A 21,305-nucleotide genomic window follows, 5' to 3' on the forward strand; every position below is an offset into this window, starting at 1 on the left:
TATTTAATGACTTGACAGGGATCCTTGATTTAAATCAAGACACATAAACACCCCAAAGCCAAATTTGGAGAAAAATGCCATGTCTTTATTGGCATGGATTTATATAAACTTTCAAGTCTGTCTCAAACCACGTTCCACTTCATGACTTCTATAATTTGAAACCTGAATTTATTAACTTGTTTAACAGATTTAAAGCATCATATTGAAAGAAGATAAAGACAAACTAATAAATTTAGGAAAAATTGATCAGCAAAATAATAAATTTAGAAAAGTTGCACCAGAATGTTGCCCTTGAGAAAGAAAGAAAGAAATTATGTATATGTCCATAAATGACCGAAAGTAGGCCAAATGGACTCACAGACTATATTCAATATAACTTAAAATATAAAATAAAGTGCTAGGATAAAGATACCATAGATTATGAAAAATTAGCTTATCTTAGATTATGAAAAAGTAACTATGCACAAAACATTAAATAAATATATGCATAATGATGGGATAAACCTACAACAGTTAATCTCCAAATTATAATAGCTGAGACCATATAGACCTGTGAGGGTCGTATTCCTCAAGAAAGCGTGAGACTTGGTAGTCATATAATATATACAATATCCAGGATTGACACAAAATTAACCATACTATACATGCATCTAGCTATTATCTATATAACTTTAAGGATGAATCCACTGTATCATGTCATGATTTCAAAAAAGTGAATAAATTCCTTCAAAATTTTGTTTATTTAATGACAGTAGGCGATCCATAGATAGTACAAAAACATTTGAATGGCTCATCCACTCATTTCAAGAGGAGGTTGGGTGGGCTTGAATCTTTTGTTGGGTAAGTCAACCTATTTCATCCACTCATTCATGCTTTGTAGCTACATGCAAATTTCAACAGAAATTATCAGACAGAAAGATATTCTCTCAATGCACTTCAGAAAAGCCTCTAATAACAAACTCACAAAATAACTTGTTCGTAGCCTCATAAGTTTCCTTAGAACATTATGCATTGTCATTCTGTCTGTTCAATCTCTTATATATTTCAGTTTTTGAATGTTATCTAACAATGGTTATCTTGTCACTTGAACAAAGTTGCAATGACCAAAGAGAATATCTTTAGAGTTCATCTAGGAATATCTGTCTTAAATGTTAAACAAGGCAACAAAGACCAAAGAGAATATCTTACACATTTGCAAAATTTATAGTTTGATCACTGACAACTTGAAACTGTACTGGCCGATCATTGAGGCAGTAACGCCGCAAAATTTCTATTGTTTTTATTAGAGTTGTCCTTGATGGCTTGTTTTCATGGAAAAGATCACCACCAAGAAGCACAAAATCTACCTGTCATTAGGATTGGAAAAATAAGACATTAGATTTAGAATTGGTAGGGTAGAAAATCAATACGAAGAAACAAAATATTTGGTAGATAGTGAGATATTAAATAAAGTTGGATTTAGAAGCACAAATTATTCATAATATCCCACTGTGCAGATGAACGATTTTCACTAATACGATTATCAATTTGACCTAATATACCAATTTCAGATTGAAACAATACTCCCATAAACTACCATCAACGATACAGATGATAGTATTAAGTAATTAGAGCTCTCATGGTCAGTTTCAATTAGATTTTTTATCCTGGTGGGACTTTGACCCATTTATATTTAATTCATCTCTACAATACACAGTTTCGATAAGACTATGAGTAGTCATTACTTTATGGACTAACTTGTTGTCTGTTGGTAATAATCACAAGACAAGGGACACACAAGGCACACAAGCACCTCAAAGCATTTGTCATGGACAGTGATTATTAGAAAATCCATGGCATTTAGAAAATGCTATTAATTCAACCAAATATCTTTTCAGTTTTATATAAAATCACATTGGCAAACAAAAACAGCTTTGTAGATGATAGCAAAGTCATATGACTTCTTTTGTACTTGCAATTACTCATAAGTCAAACCCCTCAGGTTGAAAACAAGTCAAAGTTAACCAGTCCCTCAAGGTGAATTCAAATGAAGAATTTTATTTTAATATTTCTGATATATATAAATATATACTGCCATTAATACTTAATTCCTTCCAAGGAATACAATACTTAAGAACATTAACATTTAGATAACAACTTAGAAATTCTTACTAGAAGCTAAATAGTGGAAGATGAAGAGTTGTACTTAAAATTCCACATCCTAATGCGACTTTGGGGATTTGAACTTGGATCTCCACAAAATGAGAATCCAACACTTGAAAACCACAAATCACAAATCATTTGACCAAATGAAAATTTATAATCAAAATCTTGTTCACTGAATTTCTTAATAGGCTTTCCATTTAGATAACTAGAAATCTGTTGAACATTTAAATAACTTACAAATTCTTACTAGAAGCTAAATAGTGTTAGATGAAGAGTCGACACTTAAAATTTCACATCCTAGATGCAACTTTAGGGATTTTAATTTGGGTTTCCACAATGAGGGTTTCCACAATGAGAATCCAACACTTAAACAACGATCTCAAATCTTTTGACCAAATGAAAATTTGTAATCAAAAATTTGTTATACTAAATTTCTTAATAGGTTTTCCATTACATTTTCCATGGGGACCAATTTTTGGTTTTTCAAAGACTTCCCCTATCCAATAGCATCACCAAAGACCCATGCAAATGAAAATTTGCAGTAATTAACAAGTTGTATGGCACATTTGAAATGTTTTGTAAGAATAAAGGAATTTTGAAAGAATACCAATGTGCCCTACCTTCTGAACTTCTGCAAGTAATGTAACTAGATTTGTTATATGGTCTAGTTCTTCCCCATATTTGTAGAAGTAACAGCCATTTCTTGGTCAAGATCCCGATAAACATAAAAATGGAGATAGAAAAGGAAACTATTTGGGCAAACTAAAACCATGGCAAGTATCAAGTAATATAAAGTTCTAATTTTCAATTAAAGAATCAATGGAGGTACAACAACACCTTGTTTTTGAGGTTGTGGCCTCCTTCTAAGCACAATCTTATGCCACATGCAAGATGTTGAGGTTGCTGGAGTCATGGAGCTCATTTTCCCTTTTTGGCCATCTTCCTATCTCATCATCAAATTTTTGCACTTAATTTAGATATGTCCCCATATCTCTTGATGAGATATGGTTGCCAAAATCCCAACATTAAGAGAAGAAAAAGAATGGACAACGGATACGCAAGGTGTAAACCTAAGAAAGATAAGTGTCAAATTGCTACTGCAGAAGTCTTCAAAAGGATTTAGAAAGTGTGATCCATTCATCCCCATATCTCTTGATGAGATATGGTTGCCAAAATCCCAACATTAAGAGAAGAAAAAGAATGGACAATGGATACGCAAGGTGCAAACCTAAGAAAGATAAGTGTCAAATTGCTACTGCAGAAGTCTTCAAAAGGTTTTAAAAAGTGTGATCCATTCAGCTTCAATAGGCAAATATGAACACTTTAGTATGGCCAAATCTTTTGAATGTAGGACCAAGGGTCTAAAGTGTCTCAATTCTGCAATTTGCCTATCCTTATCAACTATTTGTGTGTCTCTATCTTTTTGAGCAATGATCGTTTCCTTGTCTACCCCATTTAATTTCTAATTTCTAGAACTCGGTAAGGAGTATTTGTTAGGGCCACTAAGCCTGACACATCTAACTTTGATCATCCAACTCTTGTCTTAGCTTTTGAGAAATGCACGTGGACTCCTCAATGCAAGCTTCGATGCTCTGGCGAGTACCTATTTCTCTCTATAGAAGGAGATATAAGGAGTAAAATTTAGACTCAATGGAGTATAGGGCTCCCAATACTTGGTCATCAAAGCCTCCAAAGGAAGGGGCTATCGATGTAAGATGCCAAGATTGTGTTATCTCGGATGTCTCAATCGTGGGTCAACCCTGAGAGAAAAATAATTTGCTAAACTCTTCATGGCACCCTCACTCAATAAAGCACTAAATCCGTTGAGCTTCCTATAAGACCAAGGGAGAATTAGTATTGTCCAATTTGCAAGCCATATCCGCCACATTGCTCATGATGTATGTCATCGGCTCCAAGTCCTAGATGTTTCATTTATAGTCCCCAAAGGATCACCTGGATCAGGTTTAGAGAGTTGTCTAGTAATCTCCTCATCACTCTATTGATGTTGAGTCAAGCTAGGTGACTCATGCAATTGTGGTTCCATCTGCAATTTGGGGAACTACCTTGTAGTAATGGTGCAATATTTGCCTCTAATGCTATTCTCAAGTACCGAATCTCTAGGTCCCATTCCCCATTACTTTTTCATTTGCTAGTTTATCTACTTGCTCAGAGACATTGATCCACACTTCATCGAGTAAGTGTCTTGCTATCTCTTGCCACTCCTTACTCCTATGATTTCTTGTGGAGGAAATGATTTTATTTTCTAGCTTGAAGTTCCATCTCTGGCTTGCACTCTGACCTTTACTTATGCTCTAACTACATTCTCAAGGACTCCAATTTGGGAATCATACAATAGTATTTTCCTAAGTGTTTCTCATAATTTTCTGCTATACCCCTAACCCTATAGTGTGTATTGGGTTATGATTAATCAAATTGTGGCTACCTCAACTCTTAATTAAGCCATATTATCATTATTATACTATTATTTAGTTATTTAGGTCAGCCTAGAGCCTATATGTTGTTATCTAAGTTGGCTTGGATGATGTCCTTGGCATAAGTATGGTATATATGGGAGGTATGGGTTGGTTATTATCATCATGTCGAGTATTGTGTTCTTGGCGAAGACTATTGGAGGTATCACCCTTCAAGCCGATTAGGAGGTAGCCCCCTCAAAGTGCATATTATTACCAAGTATTTGCACCATAATTACTATTATATTCTTGTCTTCTACAAGTCATTTCATAACAAAAAGTATCAAAGCGTGTTGTTGGCACTATAAAGGCAAGGTATTTTTTCTATTTTGGAGGTAATTTGGGAAGTAGATATCTCTCAAATTTTGGTTTGATTTTCAAAGGGTTTTTGAAAGACAAATTGAAGCATATGCAGTCCAAATTTCAAAGGAATTGAAGCAGTATTGAGGGATTTATTACCCAATTAGGTTTTTAGAAAAATATTTATGGGAAGACTATACCTCTTAAGATCTAGAGAATTTTCTTCTTGATTATTAAATGGTTTCTCATGAATTAATTGAAGCATATACAATTTAATTTTGGAGGAATTGGAGCAAAAATAAGCGATTTATTGCAAAATTAGGGTTTTACAATAATTTGTTGTCAAGACTAAAAATCAGGTAATTTCTTATAGATATTTTTGGGTAATTGCAACCTAGACCCTGATAACTTACAATACAAATTTCAAATTATTTTGATTTCATTTGTGTGACTTATTGCAAAGTTATTTTTCTAGAACTTCTTCACAACAAGATGTAGCAAAAGAAGAAGATAAAGAAAACGAACAAAAACAAGAAGCAAGTAGTAAAAGAACAAGAACAAAAGGTCGAAGAATAAGAACAAAAGAAAGAACAAGAAAGAAGAGCAAAAAAATGAGCAAGAGCAAGAACAAGAAGAACAAGCAAAAGCAAAAAAAGGAGATAAAGAAGAAAAAGAAAAAAGATTAGTATTGAGGACAATGCTTTTGTAAAGAGGGGTGGAATGTTATGCCCCTAACCATATAGTGTGTATTGGGTTATAAGTAGTCGACTTGTGGCTACTTTAACTCTTAATTGAGTCATGTTATCATTATTACATTGTTATTTAGCAGTGTTCCACGGGGACGCGTCCCCCACCTTTTTGGGCGCGTCCCCCCGTCAGAGACGTCTCGGGGATAGGGGGACGGGGACGCAACGTCCCCCGCCGTCCCGCCACCGCCACCCAAACGCCGCCGGGACGTGGAGAGGTCCCCGCGTCTCCCAAGGAGACGTTGGGAGACGCCCAGGCGTCTCCCGCGTTCCCACGCGAAAAAAGACAATTTTTTGATTTTTTTAAGTTTTTTTAAAACATGTGCCTTTTGGGGGGGGTTAAGGGGTAACCCTAATTGGACGTGGGCCCCACCCTACCCCCCAAAACAACACAAAAGCATGTTTATTTTGGATTTCACTCTCATTTTGGAAAACTGATTTTTTTTCCAGCAACTTGAAGAGGAGGAAATGCTTGAAGAAGATTGATTGAAGGGGTGAGAAAAGTGACTGCAAGCGTGATAGGAGCAAGAAGAAGCAAGAAGAAGAGGAAGAAGAAGATTCTTCTACATTTTGGAGAGATTTTTCAAGCACAAGGTAGGGTTTTTCAACTTCTTCTTGTTTTTTTTTTGTTTTACTTTCTGATTTTCATTGTTCTATGTCATTTTTGGTTTTTTTTTCCCTATTCATCTCAAGACTCAAAATGAGATTTGATGTTGAATCTTGAGGGCATCATTTTGCCCTCAAGATTCAAAATCAAATCTCATTTTGAGATGAATAGGAAAAAAATTTAAAAATATATTGTTAAACAAGGCTGATTTTATTTTTATTTTTATTTTGTGAAATGCAGTGTCAATTTCACAATGAGCTCCCAAGGCACGAGTGAAGATGACATGGAAATCCATTCTCATAGTGAGAATGATTCAGAATATGAACCTGAAAATGAGGGGGGTGACCATGGGGCTGATCTTGGAGCCCAATCTAGTTCTATGGCAAGTGCACCAGCTAGTACAGGTTGCCCTTCAGAGTTGTTGGCACCATATGTTGGCACCATATGCTAGGGGTCATTTTGATCCTAAGTCTCCTCTAAAACAGTTTGCTTCACAAATATCAGTACAAGGCACTACATCACATTCAAGTGGGGGAACAAGGAAGTGGAAGTGCATTATTTGTGACAGAGAATGGTTCGGTAGCATTAGCAGGGTGAATGCACACTTTCTGTTTTGGAGAGGAAAAGGCGTGAAACATTGTAAGTTTTTGGAGGAACCCAAAAATATACAGTACAGAATTGAGTTTAACAGGCTTTGGGGGGTTCCAGATGACACAAATATTTCAATGCCTACTACTTTGTCTGCTAGGGCATCACTTCACGACAACCAGAATGTGCCAGTGCCACATACTTCTCATGCTTCGCAGGCGGGAGGAATGATGTTTGGATCTCCATCTACTTCCACTTCTACTGCTGCCAAGGCTGGGAAACGTAGGTTGCATACACCACAGAGCAACCCCATTGCTGATATGTTTAATGTGCAGCTAAGAGATGAGATAGATGAATCCATTGGCAATTTCTTCTTTGCCAATGGCATTCCATTTCATGTTACACCGTCTCCTTATTATAGGAAGATGATGGATATGGTGGCCAAGGGAGGACCATCTTATGTGCCACCAGGGGAGACGAAAATGAGGACCTCGATCTTGGATAAAAGCTATTCCAAGATCAATATTTTGATGGAGAAGATGAAGGCATGTTGGGCGGCATTGGGGTGCAGCATAGTTATGGATGGGTGGACGAACATTAGCCATCGTCCACTCATCAATGTCATGGTCACATGTGCAGAGGGCCCATACTTCCTTAGAGCAGTTGATTGTACAGGGCATCGTAAAGATGCTGATTTCCAGTTTCAAGTCCTCAGGGAGGCTATTGAGGAGGTTGGGCCACAAAATGTGGTCCAAGTAGTGACAGATGCAGCCTATGTGTGTAGAGCAGCAGGGAGACTCGTTGAGGCAGCCTATAGACACATTTGGTGGACCCCATGTTGTGTGCATGCCATGAACAATGCACTCAAGGACATGGGGAAGATTGACTGGATTAGAGGAGTGGTCACCGATGCGAGATATGTGCAGATGTTTATCTGCAACCACCACACTTCACATGCACTCTTCAGGACCTTCGCGAAGGAGGAGTTCTTGAAACCAGTTGAGACTAGATATGCATCCTATTTCATTCTCTTGGAGAGAATGATTGAGTTGCAAGAGGCATTGCAACTCATGGTTATGACTAATGAGTGGAATAGGTGGGTTGAGGCCAAGACAGAGCAGGGGAGCAGGGGAGAAGGGTGAAGGAGATAGTGAAGAGTGATGTGTTTTGGACTGATGCGAAATACATTGTCTCCATCATTTCTCCAGTATTCCAGGTGATCAGATATGGGGATGGGGATGCACCTAACCTTGGAGAGGTGTATGAGTGCATTGACTCTATGCTTGACCAGATGAGGGATGCTGTGCGAGTGAAGGACCCCTCTCTAGCATTCTACAATGAGCAAATCCGGCCTATCATTCAGAGTAGATGGGACAAGTTGAACACTCCTTTGCATATGGCTGCCTTTGCCTTGAATCCTAAGTGGTACAAGGCTAGACCGGGTAGAATGACACCGATTGAGGATGATGAGGTGAAGGCGGGTTTCTTTAGGTGCATAGAGAAGATGTTTGATTCCAGAGATGCCGGCACAATGCGCACTGAGTGGGGAAGATTTGCCACTCTTAGAGGTTATTCAGATGCGGCAAAGATGGATATAGACACTATGGCACAGGAGGACCCACTTTTGTGGTGGACTTGTCATGGCCCGAAATCTTTGACCACCACTCTAGCCATCCATCTGCTATCCCAGGTTTCCAGTTCTTCAGCTGCTGAGAGGAACTGGTCTACATATAGCTTCATCCACTCTCTTAAGAGGAACAAACTTGCCTCTAAGAGAGCAGAGAAGCTTGTGGCTGTACACAGTGCTTTGCGTCTCATAGACCGCAAGACACTCGTGTACAAGGAGAGTCCAACGGCACGATGGGATGTAGAGCCAGAGGAGCCTTCACAGATTGATGAGGATGATCCTACCACTTCAAATACAGGGCTAGTTGGTGTGAGCTTGAGGGACCTTGATCTTCAAGAGTCCAACAGTTCTAGTGAGGAGGAGTTCGCAGATGATTAGAGGCCTCCATTAGCTACATTTTGAGTTTTGTCATTTTGTCTTTGACTCTAGTCTCTTTTGTAATGCTATTGCTACACGTATTTGTATTTGGCTACTCATTGTAATGATGAATTATGTAATCATCTTTATTATTATAGACTTTGCAATGGCATCAGATATTCGTATTTTCGTTTTCCTTTTTCGATATTCATATGATAGAAATGAGGAATCTCCAATTTGACAATTTCATTTGTCAAATTTTATTTAGCATTTAGCAATTAGTATTACTAATCTAAGTAATCTTGGTATTTCCTATAGTTTCATTTGAAATCTAATTCTTATACTGTTATACTGTTATACATCTTTTCAAAACTAGTTTTTCAAGTACTATATGTAGATATATGAGCACCACCACCCCGCCACCCCCCCGCCGTCCCCAAATTTAGGCCCTTGGTCCCCCCATCCCGGAAACGCGTCCCCCTCGTCCCCCCGTCCCCCCATCCCCAACGCCCGTGGAACACTGTTATTTAGTCATTTAGGTCAGCCTAGGGCCTATATGTTGTTATCTAAATTGACCTAGGTGATATCCTTGGCATAAGTATAGTATAATAGGAGGTATGGGTTAGTTATTATGATCATGTTGAATAGTGTGTTCTTTGTGAAGACTATAAGAGGTATCCCCCTCGAAGTGGATTAGGAGGTTGCACCCTTGAAATGGCATATTATCATCAAATATTTCCAACATATTTACTATTATATACTTCATTACATTTACTCCTTTCTGTTTGCTCTAAGATCCTCAAGGAACGCCTTGTTTCATTTTTGGGGGGCTGCTTTTTGATATATTTTGTTTTTTGTTCGAGCATAAGGGCATTAATTTTGGAAGATGCGACGTTGCTCTACGTTACTCTATTCTTCTTTTTGGCTTTTGTCTTCTTAGCGCTGCCTTATCTGTTGTCTTTGCATTTTGGACTCAAGTTCCACATAGGTCTCAAAGGATTATCAAGTGTCTTATGAGTCACCATGGCATATGATAAAAAATTATGTCTATTTCCTTGCTTACCTAAGATTATCGCAGATAACCTCTTGTGGGATTTGCCTTCGCTCAACTTCTTCTTGTCTATACCCTTTGATTGATATATCCCACAATCTCAGTAGGTGTTGGGTGATTTGTCTTGTCTTTGTTGGATAGTCTCGACAAGTTCTTCAACCATCCCATTATTTTGTCCTCTCTTTCCTTTGCTCTACTACTTGCCATGTCAGCACCCTCCTAGTCTTTGATATAATCCCATTATGTGTTAAAATAGAAACTCTTTTTTATTCAATCTTGGACAAACTTTTATTCTCAGCTCAAGAATAGAACACGAGAGAGCTTTCACTCAAATATACAAGCCCTTACATCCATTCCCATACTCATTACAACACCAACAATAATCTCCACCACCAAGAAGTTGTTCAATCATGGTTGTATGTCGCCAAAGAGGTGATGCTGCATCAAGCTATCTACAAATGGGGCAAACTAATAAACTAAAAATACCAACTATATTGTACAAATACACAATGCAAAAAAAATACAAATTTACAACACTGTGTATTTTTTTTAAAAAGCATTAAACCCCTATATTATGCATAAATAGATTTTTAAAATATCTAGAACAATTTTTTAGAACTTTAAAAAAAAAAACAGGATTCACTCACCCTTGATAGATCTATCTTCCTCATGCAACTTTTTCTCTCCTATTGGTATAGGTCTTTCACAATCATAGTGTTGACCTTCAAAGAAAAATGTAGAAACCTTCAAAATTCAACAATGCAGATTGGAGGCAAAAATGCAATTTGGCTCATTTGTGTTTGTAAATGAGGCAAAACATGTTATAAGCCCTCACTTTAGGGAGAAATCAGGAGTAGAGGGAGTTCTTTATTCTAAAAAATGCCTTTTTTTTGGGGGGGGGGGCGCATACAACCACTATTCATTTGAGGTTCACCTAGGTTCCCTACAAGTTCTTCAAAGCCTGAGGCGGACCTTGCAAACCTAGATTGTATCCAAGCCTGTACTAGGCCCCATACCAAACCTATACAAGGACCAGAGATGATTCAAGAGAACCCAGTAACAAAGATCCACAAGGAAGCCATAAGGACCCAAGTGAAGTTACTCTATCATTAGTTTCATAAGCATAAAAATTAACAAGAGAAGTAAAGCATTCAGAATTAAAAAGCTAGAAAGAAAATACAAACTTTTAACTAATGGGGAGCCCTTAGGCATCAATTGCACTATATACTCCCAAATAAAAGAAGCACATCCCAAGCACACCAAAACCTAGTGATCCAAGGGCCAACAAAAAATTAATAAAATATTATTAAACATGAGGGTACTTAACCTATAACAAAATGATTCGTCTCAAGGCCTTAACGTCAGGATTACCCAAAAGCTATCTTCCAAAAACTGGTTTGTCCTATTATTTTTTTGTTTCTTGCTATAAGTTTCACTTATTCTTTATTAGTCCCGAAAAACATAATAACCTCACATACCTGATCTTGTAATGATAGGTTGGCATCATGGTTGGGGATTGAGCATCCCTAGAATCATTACCCAAATGTGTGAAGTTATGAGTGGGAGCCTGAAGCAAGACTAGGTTGGTTCTTAAATAGCAACGAGTGAGAGTATTTATCTTACATCCAAGTGGAGAATGCTTGGCTTGTACCTTTTGTGTATGCATTTGTTGTTCAGTGCCAGCATGTCTTTCTCTTTTTGCCTTGTTATCAGATTCCGGTGGCACCTTCTGCAAAGAAGGTAAAGGGAGTGGGTGTGGATATAGAGGTCCATGTGGGATTATTTCTGTTGTTGTTTCAAGATCTGTGTCAATAATGAGAGGCAGCTGGGAAAAAGGCAAAAGCTGAATTGGCTTTAAAACTTTTTAATTGCTTAGTGGAAGTTTTTTTAATATTCAACTTTTTAATTGTTAAAAAAAAGGAATTGTCTCAACTGTCAAATTAAGCTCGGCTGTTTAGTTTTAAGTCCTTGATGGCTAGGGCGCAACCTGGAGTCGGGTTTCTGGCAAGTGGAGGTGTTGGATACAGGTTGGGGAGCTTATTCCGCCTATCCGTTCATTTGAATGCTGGAGTGTTACCTCAGACAAAGAAGATTGGCGAACAGAGGCATACATTGGCTGGGAAGCTTTGAAGGACTTTCCACAGGGGAAAGAAAAGGAGCAGGATGAGGCCGACAATGAAGCAGTGCAGAAGGGCAACAAGCGGCCAAAATTTGTTCCAAGTGATTATTGGATGAATGGCCCCCATTAAACCTGTGAAAAAAGAATGAAGATATGGCTTCTGTTCAATTTTGCTTTTTTGTCTAAATGTATGCAGTAGAACTGTTGTTTGGTGTTTCTTTTATGAACAATGGGTGTAGTATGATGACTAGGGTTTACACTGAAAAAGTAATTCAGTTTTTGTATAGTGTATACTTGTAAAAAGCTGTAATGCAGATGGATAGGTTGGCAATAGTGTGGTTGAGTCATGGCTAGGGTCTGGCAGAATGGTTATCTCTGCAATTTTTGTGTATCGGATGATTTATGCAGAATTAGTGTTGAAGGTGGAAGGGTAATTTAGGGTTTGGTTTTGAAATGATTCAAAGAACATGCTGTAAGCTTTTACTTTATATTAATAAAAAAACCATTATTACCAATAAAAAAAAAACTGTCAAATTAAGCTCCAAATAAATTAATACCAGAATGGATGATGCACTGCAAATTACAAATAATGGTCCTTATTGTGAATTTACCAACTTGTTTTGGATGCATCAGAACACTACAAGTCCAACAGACCACACATTAGGCCAACACTATTTATCTCTATTAGAAAGCAGTTTTTCCACAATGCAGAAAGAAAATAGAAGAGAAAACCTAATAGCACCCTTGCACTCGAGATTCTCATTAGAACGTATCTGTGGATTGATGATAAAATCAGTCGCAAAATATTCATAAATTGAGATTTTGGTTATAGAACCTTTACTAGTAAAATGTTGCTAAAAAATCAGTTTCTTTCTACTAAAACATCTTAAATGCAATACCTGTTTTTGCTCAGCTATTGAGCAGATCTCCTCAAATGCATAAAATGAATCATGGCGTCGAATTTCATCCTTTTCCATATAACCAAGGTGGCAATCTGTAGCAACAAGGATCCGCAAAGTACTAATATCATCTTCCCTGAAATTTAGTCAAGAAACAAGATGAAGGAACCCATCAGCAGCAAAACCAACAGAATAATGAATGTAATTGTCGTCAAAAATTTATCCACTTCAGAAGAAACTGAAATGTCAATTTTATTATGTATAGAAATTTTAATAACACAATAGATCCACTACATTTTGAAGTATCTCATATATTTGAGCAAAAACATCAATAGGCTCCAATATAAAGTAGAAGTCAAAAGAGCAACCAAGATCTACAGGAAACTAGACATAGGGTTTGATGAGAGCCATGAAGGAGAAACAGGAACTAGAAATTACGTATATACAGACACCTTTACAGTAATAGATAACAAGAAAATGTAAACCTTCATGTTTTTCACAGCCTGAAATTCGAAATTAAAGTTCTTAATAGATCCACATACAGCCAATGCACTTAGCAGGCCCACATACAGCCAATCAGTCAGCAAATGCATGCTGTTACTGCTGAAAATTCAACTGTAATGTACTTAGCAGATTCACACAGCCAATGTATATACCAGATAGATTATAGATAAAGCTAATCAGTCTGCCATATGATGCATAACACTATGGATCTAATAAAAAGACACCATATATTGAAAAGGAAACCCCTCTAAGAAGGCAGAAAACCTACAAGAAGGATACAAAGGCAGGCCAAGATAAATGAAATGAGGTAAGAAAACAAATAAAGGGAACCAACATTGATGCCATCCCATATAAACAATTCTTCCTCTACCATAATTATGTGTTTGTTGTTACAGCACTAATGAAATGGCCCCAACAGGTCATTAATTTGGTAGGTTATGTAAGAACCCTGCTGGTTCTAACTCTCCTGAAATACTACTGCTGATTTGTTTTTGGATTTTCAAGGGTTTTGAACAATTTTAAATAAAAAAATAACAAGTGCACCAGGCAAGAATTGCTCATAAAACTGAATAGATACTAAATATAGGGCAATTGAATCTATATTATGAATTAGATAACTGCTGCAAATGAAACTAATACATAATGATAAAACATACCCGTAAGTCAGTTCATGCAAACTGCGATGTCGCTGCATGTGGCTCCGTGGGCTAGGGTTCCTGTGGGGCATGGTGGATTTCCTCCCGATTGGGGCAATGTCAGTTGGGCGTCCGTGGTGAAGCGCGGAGATGGCAGAGAGCGAAGCCATGGCAGATTTGGGTCCCCAAACGAGCGACAGGGTTTTAGGGCATTCGCTCCAAATGCCCATGACAGCCGTGTGTCTGGCTTCCGCCCCCATTCTCGACCCCGTGCAATGCCTGAACAGAGGGCAGGTTCGCTGCCAAATGGGTGGAGGTCTCCCCATGGTAGAGATATTTGGGGCCCATCGACTTCGAATGCGGCTGTCCCGGCCATGCCGACTATTGTATCTTTGTCAGAGGCGGTGGAGAAAGAGGTTGATCATAATGAGCTCATTTTTTCGACATTAGGGCTTATTGGGCGGTTTAGGGGTTTTTGGCCTAGTCTTGGTGCTCTGCATAAATGGATATCTGATCATTGGGAGCCCATTGTGGATGACAATGTGCAGATTTACCCTCATGCTCGAGGGTTTTTTGTTGTGGTGTTTCAAATTGTGGAGGATAGAAATCAAATCCTTGGTGGTAGCCAATGGTGCTGGGAGGACAGTAATCCTTTGATGCTTAAACCGTGGCATCCGACTTTCAACCCTGAGTCAGAATCTTTTGATCGCGCTCCTATGTGGATTAGACTTCCAAACCTTCCGTTGCAATACTGGTTTGACTCATGTTTTGAAGCTATTGGAAACTCCCTCGGTAAGTTTTTATTGACTAATGATGGCTCTCTCAATTTACTACATACAACTTTTGCTCGTGTCTTGGTGGAGATGGATACGTCCATGGATCTCCCTTCGGAGATCTCTATTTCTACTTCAAAGGGAAGTTGGCTTCAGTCGGTGGATTATGAAGGGATTCATTTTAGGTGTAGGAGATGCTTTAAGACTAGACATAATGTTGAATCTTGTGCTAAGCGTAGGGTGAAGAGTCTAGCTTCATGGTGGAAGGATGTTACCCCCCAATCTTACACGGTGGAGAAGGTGGCTGGGAATCTGAAATCCCACCAGGATGTTGGGGGATTGATCAATGATTCTATTGTGAAGGATCCAGAACTTTCAAATGATGGGCAAGGGATGGCTGGTGGTTTGGTTGGCGCGAGTGAGGGAGGTTTTCCTAAGGGTTGCAGCTCCTTTCAGGATGCTATTGGAGGTGTACAGATGATGGAGGATGGTCCTAGCTCTCAAAAGGGTTTAAATGCAAGCATGGATGAGGAGAATCATTCTGAGAATCATTGCTGCGATAGTAAGGGGTTGTTTGGAATGGAAATTCAAAATCTGAAATCGTTGGAGGATGCCAAATCTTATGGATGGATAGAGGTGAAGCGAAAAAAGGGTAAGTGGGGTAAGGATGGGAATAGTTGTAATGACCCCCCTCTTAAAGGGGGAGATGGATCTGGGGAGGTGGCTCCCTAACTGTAGCACCACTTGGTTCAGGCCAGTACAAAATCCTGAGTAATTAATAAAAATCACTATTACCGACCAAAAAAAAACATACCCGTAAGTCCTCAGCTTATTTTAAATAAAGAATTTTGGAGTTTGCCAGCCAAAACTGGGAAACAGACCAAAATAGACGTACAAGTCCAGAGTACAATTTCTCCAGGCCAAAAATGTGATGAAACCACCTGAATATGTTGGGCGTTGGGAATGGTGCAACCAATTTGCAAAATAGGAAGGTATTTCAACCTCCCAGACAAAACGTCCTTTTCCTGGACCCCATGTGCCAAGCCTAAATTGTACAGCTAGCAACTGGAAACTGTACGGCTGCTTATTGAAATGAAATATGCTGCTAAAAGGGGCATCTAGCCTAATTTGCCCTTTCCTTATTGAAAAATCTGCAATAATTGAATAAAAGAATCTCCGTTGAAGCACAATAAGACTCTTGAATGAAGCCTTCACAATTGCAATAATTCAACTGGTCTTCCACAACCTCACAATCACAGATCCACGAAGAATTTCCATTCTCCAATGGCCAAACCTCTGAAACCCTTGTCAAAGAATTCCACATAGCAAAATAACAAGCAATGTCAAATAATCAATAATAGAGACTGAATTGCTTGCTTTGCCTTAATAAACCCAAAAAGGCACAATTTCCAAGAAGTATGCCCAAATGCCTTCTAAATACATTAAAATATATTTAATTATCTTTGCACAGTTTATTAATCAACTTGGGCGCCCAAATTCACTTAAGTGATTTAATAAAAATCACTTTATAATATTTAAGTGGCTTTTAATTTAATAAAGTCACTTTATGACTTTATAATAACCATATAAGTTAATTAAATAACTTAACCACTAAAATATTAATATCTCCTTCATTATTCAGTCTTTTGATGTGTCGTCTGAAGCTGGAGTCAACACTGAATAACCCCCATGTGTCCAGGTGCCCTAACTAAAAATAGCACAACTACTAGATTGACTTATTATAAATAGTAAGTCCCTCAACTAAGCCCACACATTGACTACTAAGGCCTTGGAACTGAGCCCAAGACTGAACTGAAGAAGTGAAACTGCCACTAATACACTCTATCCAAACATGTTAGCCTACGAGAGTCCAAATAATAGGCTAACCCATCAATAACTGATACTGACTAGAGTGGGGACATTACAGGTTATAAGTATGCAGCTTGACTCAAAGTGGGATAAATTGCATAAGGTGACTTCAGAACCCTTGTAAATTGCCTTGAGAGGGAAGCAATCAAGTTTTGAGATATCTTCCATATTCCTTTACACTACCATCCTTTATTTTTACCCACGTAGTTACAGTAATATGCATAGGCACCAAGAAGCTCCAATATAGAGATAAGGACTGCATCCCTAGCCACATACCAACGTATTCTGGTGATTATATTTATACGCAATTTAAGCAATACACCTCTTCATTTGATCATGTACATTGATGATAGGCATCCTGGTCCATGTACCTATGCCCCTAAGTCTCCAAGTGACTACACTTTTTATGTGATATTAAGAGGAGGATGACCTGCATAAGATGCATGTTAAGGCAGATCTGTGTGTCATCTTCAAATAATATTTACTTACTCATTATTTCTCCAAATTAAGCGCTACTAACTATTGAAAGAACCAGCTCAATTTGTAGCTTCCAATAGAAATGGGTCGCATCATGTTTTATTGGTATTATTAGTTCTTTATTTTTTGTCTTTTACCCCTCTTTCACCTTCTTTGGTTTCATTGTCTTTAATTTTTCCGTTTAATTTAATTATTAATTTATTTAGGTTTTTGTGCCTTTGACATTGATTTCCAAATTCCCACATCTATTTAGACTCCTTGGGCTTTTGCTCTCTTCTCATGCTTTCTTGCCCTAATGATGGATCAAGAGTTTGATCTGAAACGTTGGTACTAAAAAAATCTACAAAGTTGAATCCAGAAGAATCTGTGTAGTATGACCTTCCTAAAGAAGGAATCAACATGAGAAATGGATTGACTAAAAAATGTTACAGAAATGATAGACTTGAATTTTGACAGTGGTCATTTTGTAATATTCCTTCATTAATGTTTAATTAAATAACAATGTTCTCATAATATTAATATTATCATTCTTTTCTTTTCCTTAACATTTGATATACATATTAATAATAAATTACATTATTTAAGGAGATTCATTATCATTATTAGGATATGAAGTAATCACAGCATTCATGTATGCCAATAAAGATATGTTAAGGCGATGTCATTAGACAGCAAATACGTTCGACAGCAGTTTGTGAGAAATATGTTAATGCGATGTCATTAGACAGCAAATATGATTATTAACAAACTACTTGAGAATGAAATGAAACAGTAAAAGATATGGGCACCACTCCTAAGAAAACTTTACCCGAAGGGAAAGACATGACTTTCCAAATATGAAGTGACACGTCCCAATGGGATATGCCTCCTAGACACATCGGATCATTTGGGGAGACATATAAGAAGGAGATCCATATTGCTTCAGCAGAGGGAAGAAGGTTAGAAAGGAATATTGATGGAAATTATCGACTGCTAAGGAAGCACTGATAATTGCAGCCTGGTACGCTGAACTACCACTAAATATTTACAATATTATTTCTTCTGACTAATAATTTGATAATAATTCTCTGGATCAAGTTAGTAATATAAATTAAAGAAGATCTTGGTTCTAAAATAAATGATGAATCAATAACAGTATCATTAGCAGATTACATAACATTAAAGAATTCTTAAATCATTTAAATACTAAGAAGAACTTACATAAATCTGATTCAATCCCTGTTACTTCTGATAGTACCGATGGATAAGGGGTCTGATTTGCACACAGGGAGAGGCGGTCTAATTCCAACCAATTAGGTGGTCCCGAGATGGGGTAAGGACCAGTGTTCCGTAAACCTTAAGGGTATGATCCCGAGATGGGGTAAGGGCCTGTACCCGTAAACCTTGAGGGAGCCTGTTGTAGTTTGGTTTCTCAGGGCCCTTGTAACATAATTACCCCCCTTCTCCCTTAGGAATAGGAAGTAACAAGGGATGATCAATAAATTACAAATTATGGATCATAGATTATAGAATTAATAGTAAAATATGTTGAATTGGTAATGCATTAGTATTGTTTGATAAATTATTGGTAACTAAGACAGCCTGCTTCAAATAGGAGACATCACACATTTTAGGCCAAATAAGAGAGCAATACTGCTTGCATACTGCTTTCTTCAGGTTTATATGCTGTAGCTGAATTCAAATACGTATATACTTAACTTTATCTCCTACATTTTGTGAGTAGTTTATTTATGTTTAAATGATGCCCAATACTAATGGTTGAGTTATTATCAATAAATGATATTTTATTCTGGAAATCCTATTACAGTGATGAATATAAAGTGGCATAGATGCATTCACAAGTCATAGAGCCCTTCACCTCAGGACAATAGTCACACATATACTATAATAATGAGATGAAATGATGTTGATATAACAAAATTTTCCATTAACATATGTTTATGTCATTTGTCGTATGAAGAAGATAATTTTGCACCATACCTTAATCTTGCAACACTTTGTATAAATATGTAACTTCATTCACAAGCGATGAAAGTAAATCCACACTCAATTCAAGAGTTATAGCGATGATATTATCTATCATGCATTGAGAAAAAGTGCTGCACAAGAACTGTGCTAGAACTAATGTCATCTCCTAGTTGATTAGGGGTCAATTGTGTCACAGGATACAGTGATTTTCATGGATGAGGTTTGAATTTAATCGAATTTCCTCTATAAAGCACTGTTATCCGCCTCTAAACACAACTCAGCTGGTCGTGGGTATTCTTTGTATATGTTTTGTATCTATTGGGTCATGGGTGTCTGCAACTGTTGGGTCGCCCTCGGATTTTCTCCAACAAGGGTCGCTATTCTGATAATTTATTAGAAGTATACATATATTTAAAAATAAACAAAATTATAGGAGGCGAATTTTATACGAATTTTTTTTCGAATTTTTCCCTTGTCGAATTTCATCCGAATTTCATGGCTGTCGAATTCGAATTTGAATTCGAACCTTGTGACTTAGGGGGTCAATATGGTAGAATGACACTTTTGGTCTAATAGTGAGCAAAGCTAAAACAGACAAAAGAAATGACTTCTAAAAAAATGATGTATGTAACCAATTCTTTACTGGTACTCATTTTAGGATGAAACCACCATGATGACAAGAGTGACTCCACATAATAAAACAGCTACCAAAGGAGATGTATGCAGCTATGTATTAAAGCCAATGGAGCACATGGTCAAGAATCCATGGTAGCCAGCAATAGATATTGATGAAACTGTGCGCATTTCAACTTTCCTTTACTCTCAATTCTCACCACCATAAAGATAATAAACTATAAATCTATCAGCAAAAAGACGCTTACAAAGAAATCAGAAGTATCCCTTCAACCATATCTATGTTTTCTTCAAACAGCAAACTACAAATAGATATGCAACATCTACAACATACCACTTTAAGCAACAAACCAGAAAAATAGAGATCTGACAGAATATAATCTCATAATAGTCGACAGAAAATGATACACTGATAGTTTCTCAATTCAGTATTAGTGAGAAAAAATTAAATGAAATACCCTATACAACTTACAATTTCAACTAAATAATCAAGAAACAGTTGGTCCATGACTTTTTGCCTGGATTTGATATAGGAAATTAAATTGTTATTATGATTCGGTTCATATCCTTCTCTATTTTCTATGGCATTGTTGACTTTATATATGTAAGACCAATAAATGCAATTCCTCTATCTTGAATTGAAGGAACAACTCCATGCCTACAACACTTGAGTATTTGACAAACAGTTTGCATGTGGAATACTTAGATTCCAATTAATATCCAAGAAGAAAATCTAGTACTATTTTGATACCTGTATAGTTTGTAACCAAAGCTATTTATTAGCTTCAATCAATATTTTTCTTACATGTAATTCATCTCCATTAGATCATGAGGCAATTTGAACTGGATCGTTGAACCCACTCAAATAGTTCATGCACCTGATTCAAACTGTAAACCAAATGGATTTACAACACAAACTCAAATCTGTTTATGCTTCACACGCATACCTGGATATAAAATTCCCCTTGCTTGTCATGCATGACATTGTTGTATTAAGAAGGAAGATTATAAATCTACCAAATAAGTCTGCAAGAAACACCTAAGGCCAGAAACCCAAGGAAGAAATGCCCTTGCATCATAGAAGAAAATATCTTTCTCAGGAATAATTTGGCAAACTAAAAGATAAAGATATTTTTAGCTTCTCAAGGTATTATCGTGAATAAACCAAGAAAATATCATGAACCCAAAAAAAACAGTAAAATAAAATTAACAGTGAGAAAGTGAAAGTGAGAGCATACACCATGAATATTGCAATTATAGATTTATTAATTTTGAGAACACTGATTAAAGTGGACACTGCATAGAGCATTGCGATATTGTTTGACTTCAAAATTCAAATCCTCGAAATGAATTAAACTCTACAAACTACAAAAGTCAAGCAACAAAGTACCACAAAGCAGGCAGAGCCAATGAAGCTAGCTGCTCTGAAGTACAATCAACTATAGGGGTGCAGGTCCTGATGTTTTTGCAATGGGTTATACTGTTATACATAATGAAGTCATGCTAGATCATCAAGGTAAATAGATTAGATAGTTT

General features: G+C 37.2%; 1 protein-coding gene across 6 annotated transcripts in view; it reads right to left on the reverse strand.

Moving 5' to 3' along the window:
- Nucleotides 1-21,305, reverse strand: part of LOC131053573 (double-strand break repair protein MRE11) — a 103,958-nt gene that overhangs the window by 77,141 nt on the left and 5,512 nt on the right. For 2 of the 6 annotated variants that reach the window (XM_057988199.2, XM_057988196.2), the window contains exons 2-3: nt 12,911-13,046; nt 1,189-1,346 (exon numbers count right to left, since the gene is read on the reverse strand). In XM_057988199.2, coding sequence (XP_057844182.1) covers nt 1,189-1,346; nt 12,911-13,046 — 294 coding nt within the window. Of the gene's footprint in view, nt 1-1,188; nt 1,347-10,539; nt 10,615-12,910; nt 13,047-14,070; nt 14,325-20,574; nt 20,607-20,716; nt 20,839-21,305 lie in introns of those variants that run through there. The other 4 variants (XM_057988197.2, XM_057988198.1, XM_057988195.1 and 1 more) reach the window with 4 other exon arrangements.

The sequence above is a fragment of the Cryptomeria japonica genome, chromosome 4, assembly GCF_030272615.1.
Source record: "Cryptomeria japonica chromosome 4, Sugi_1.0, whole genome shotgun sequence".
NCBI classification, from domain to species: Eukaryota; Viridiplantae; Streptophyta; class Pinopsida; order Cupressales; family Cupressaceae; genus Cryptomeria; species Cryptomeria japonica.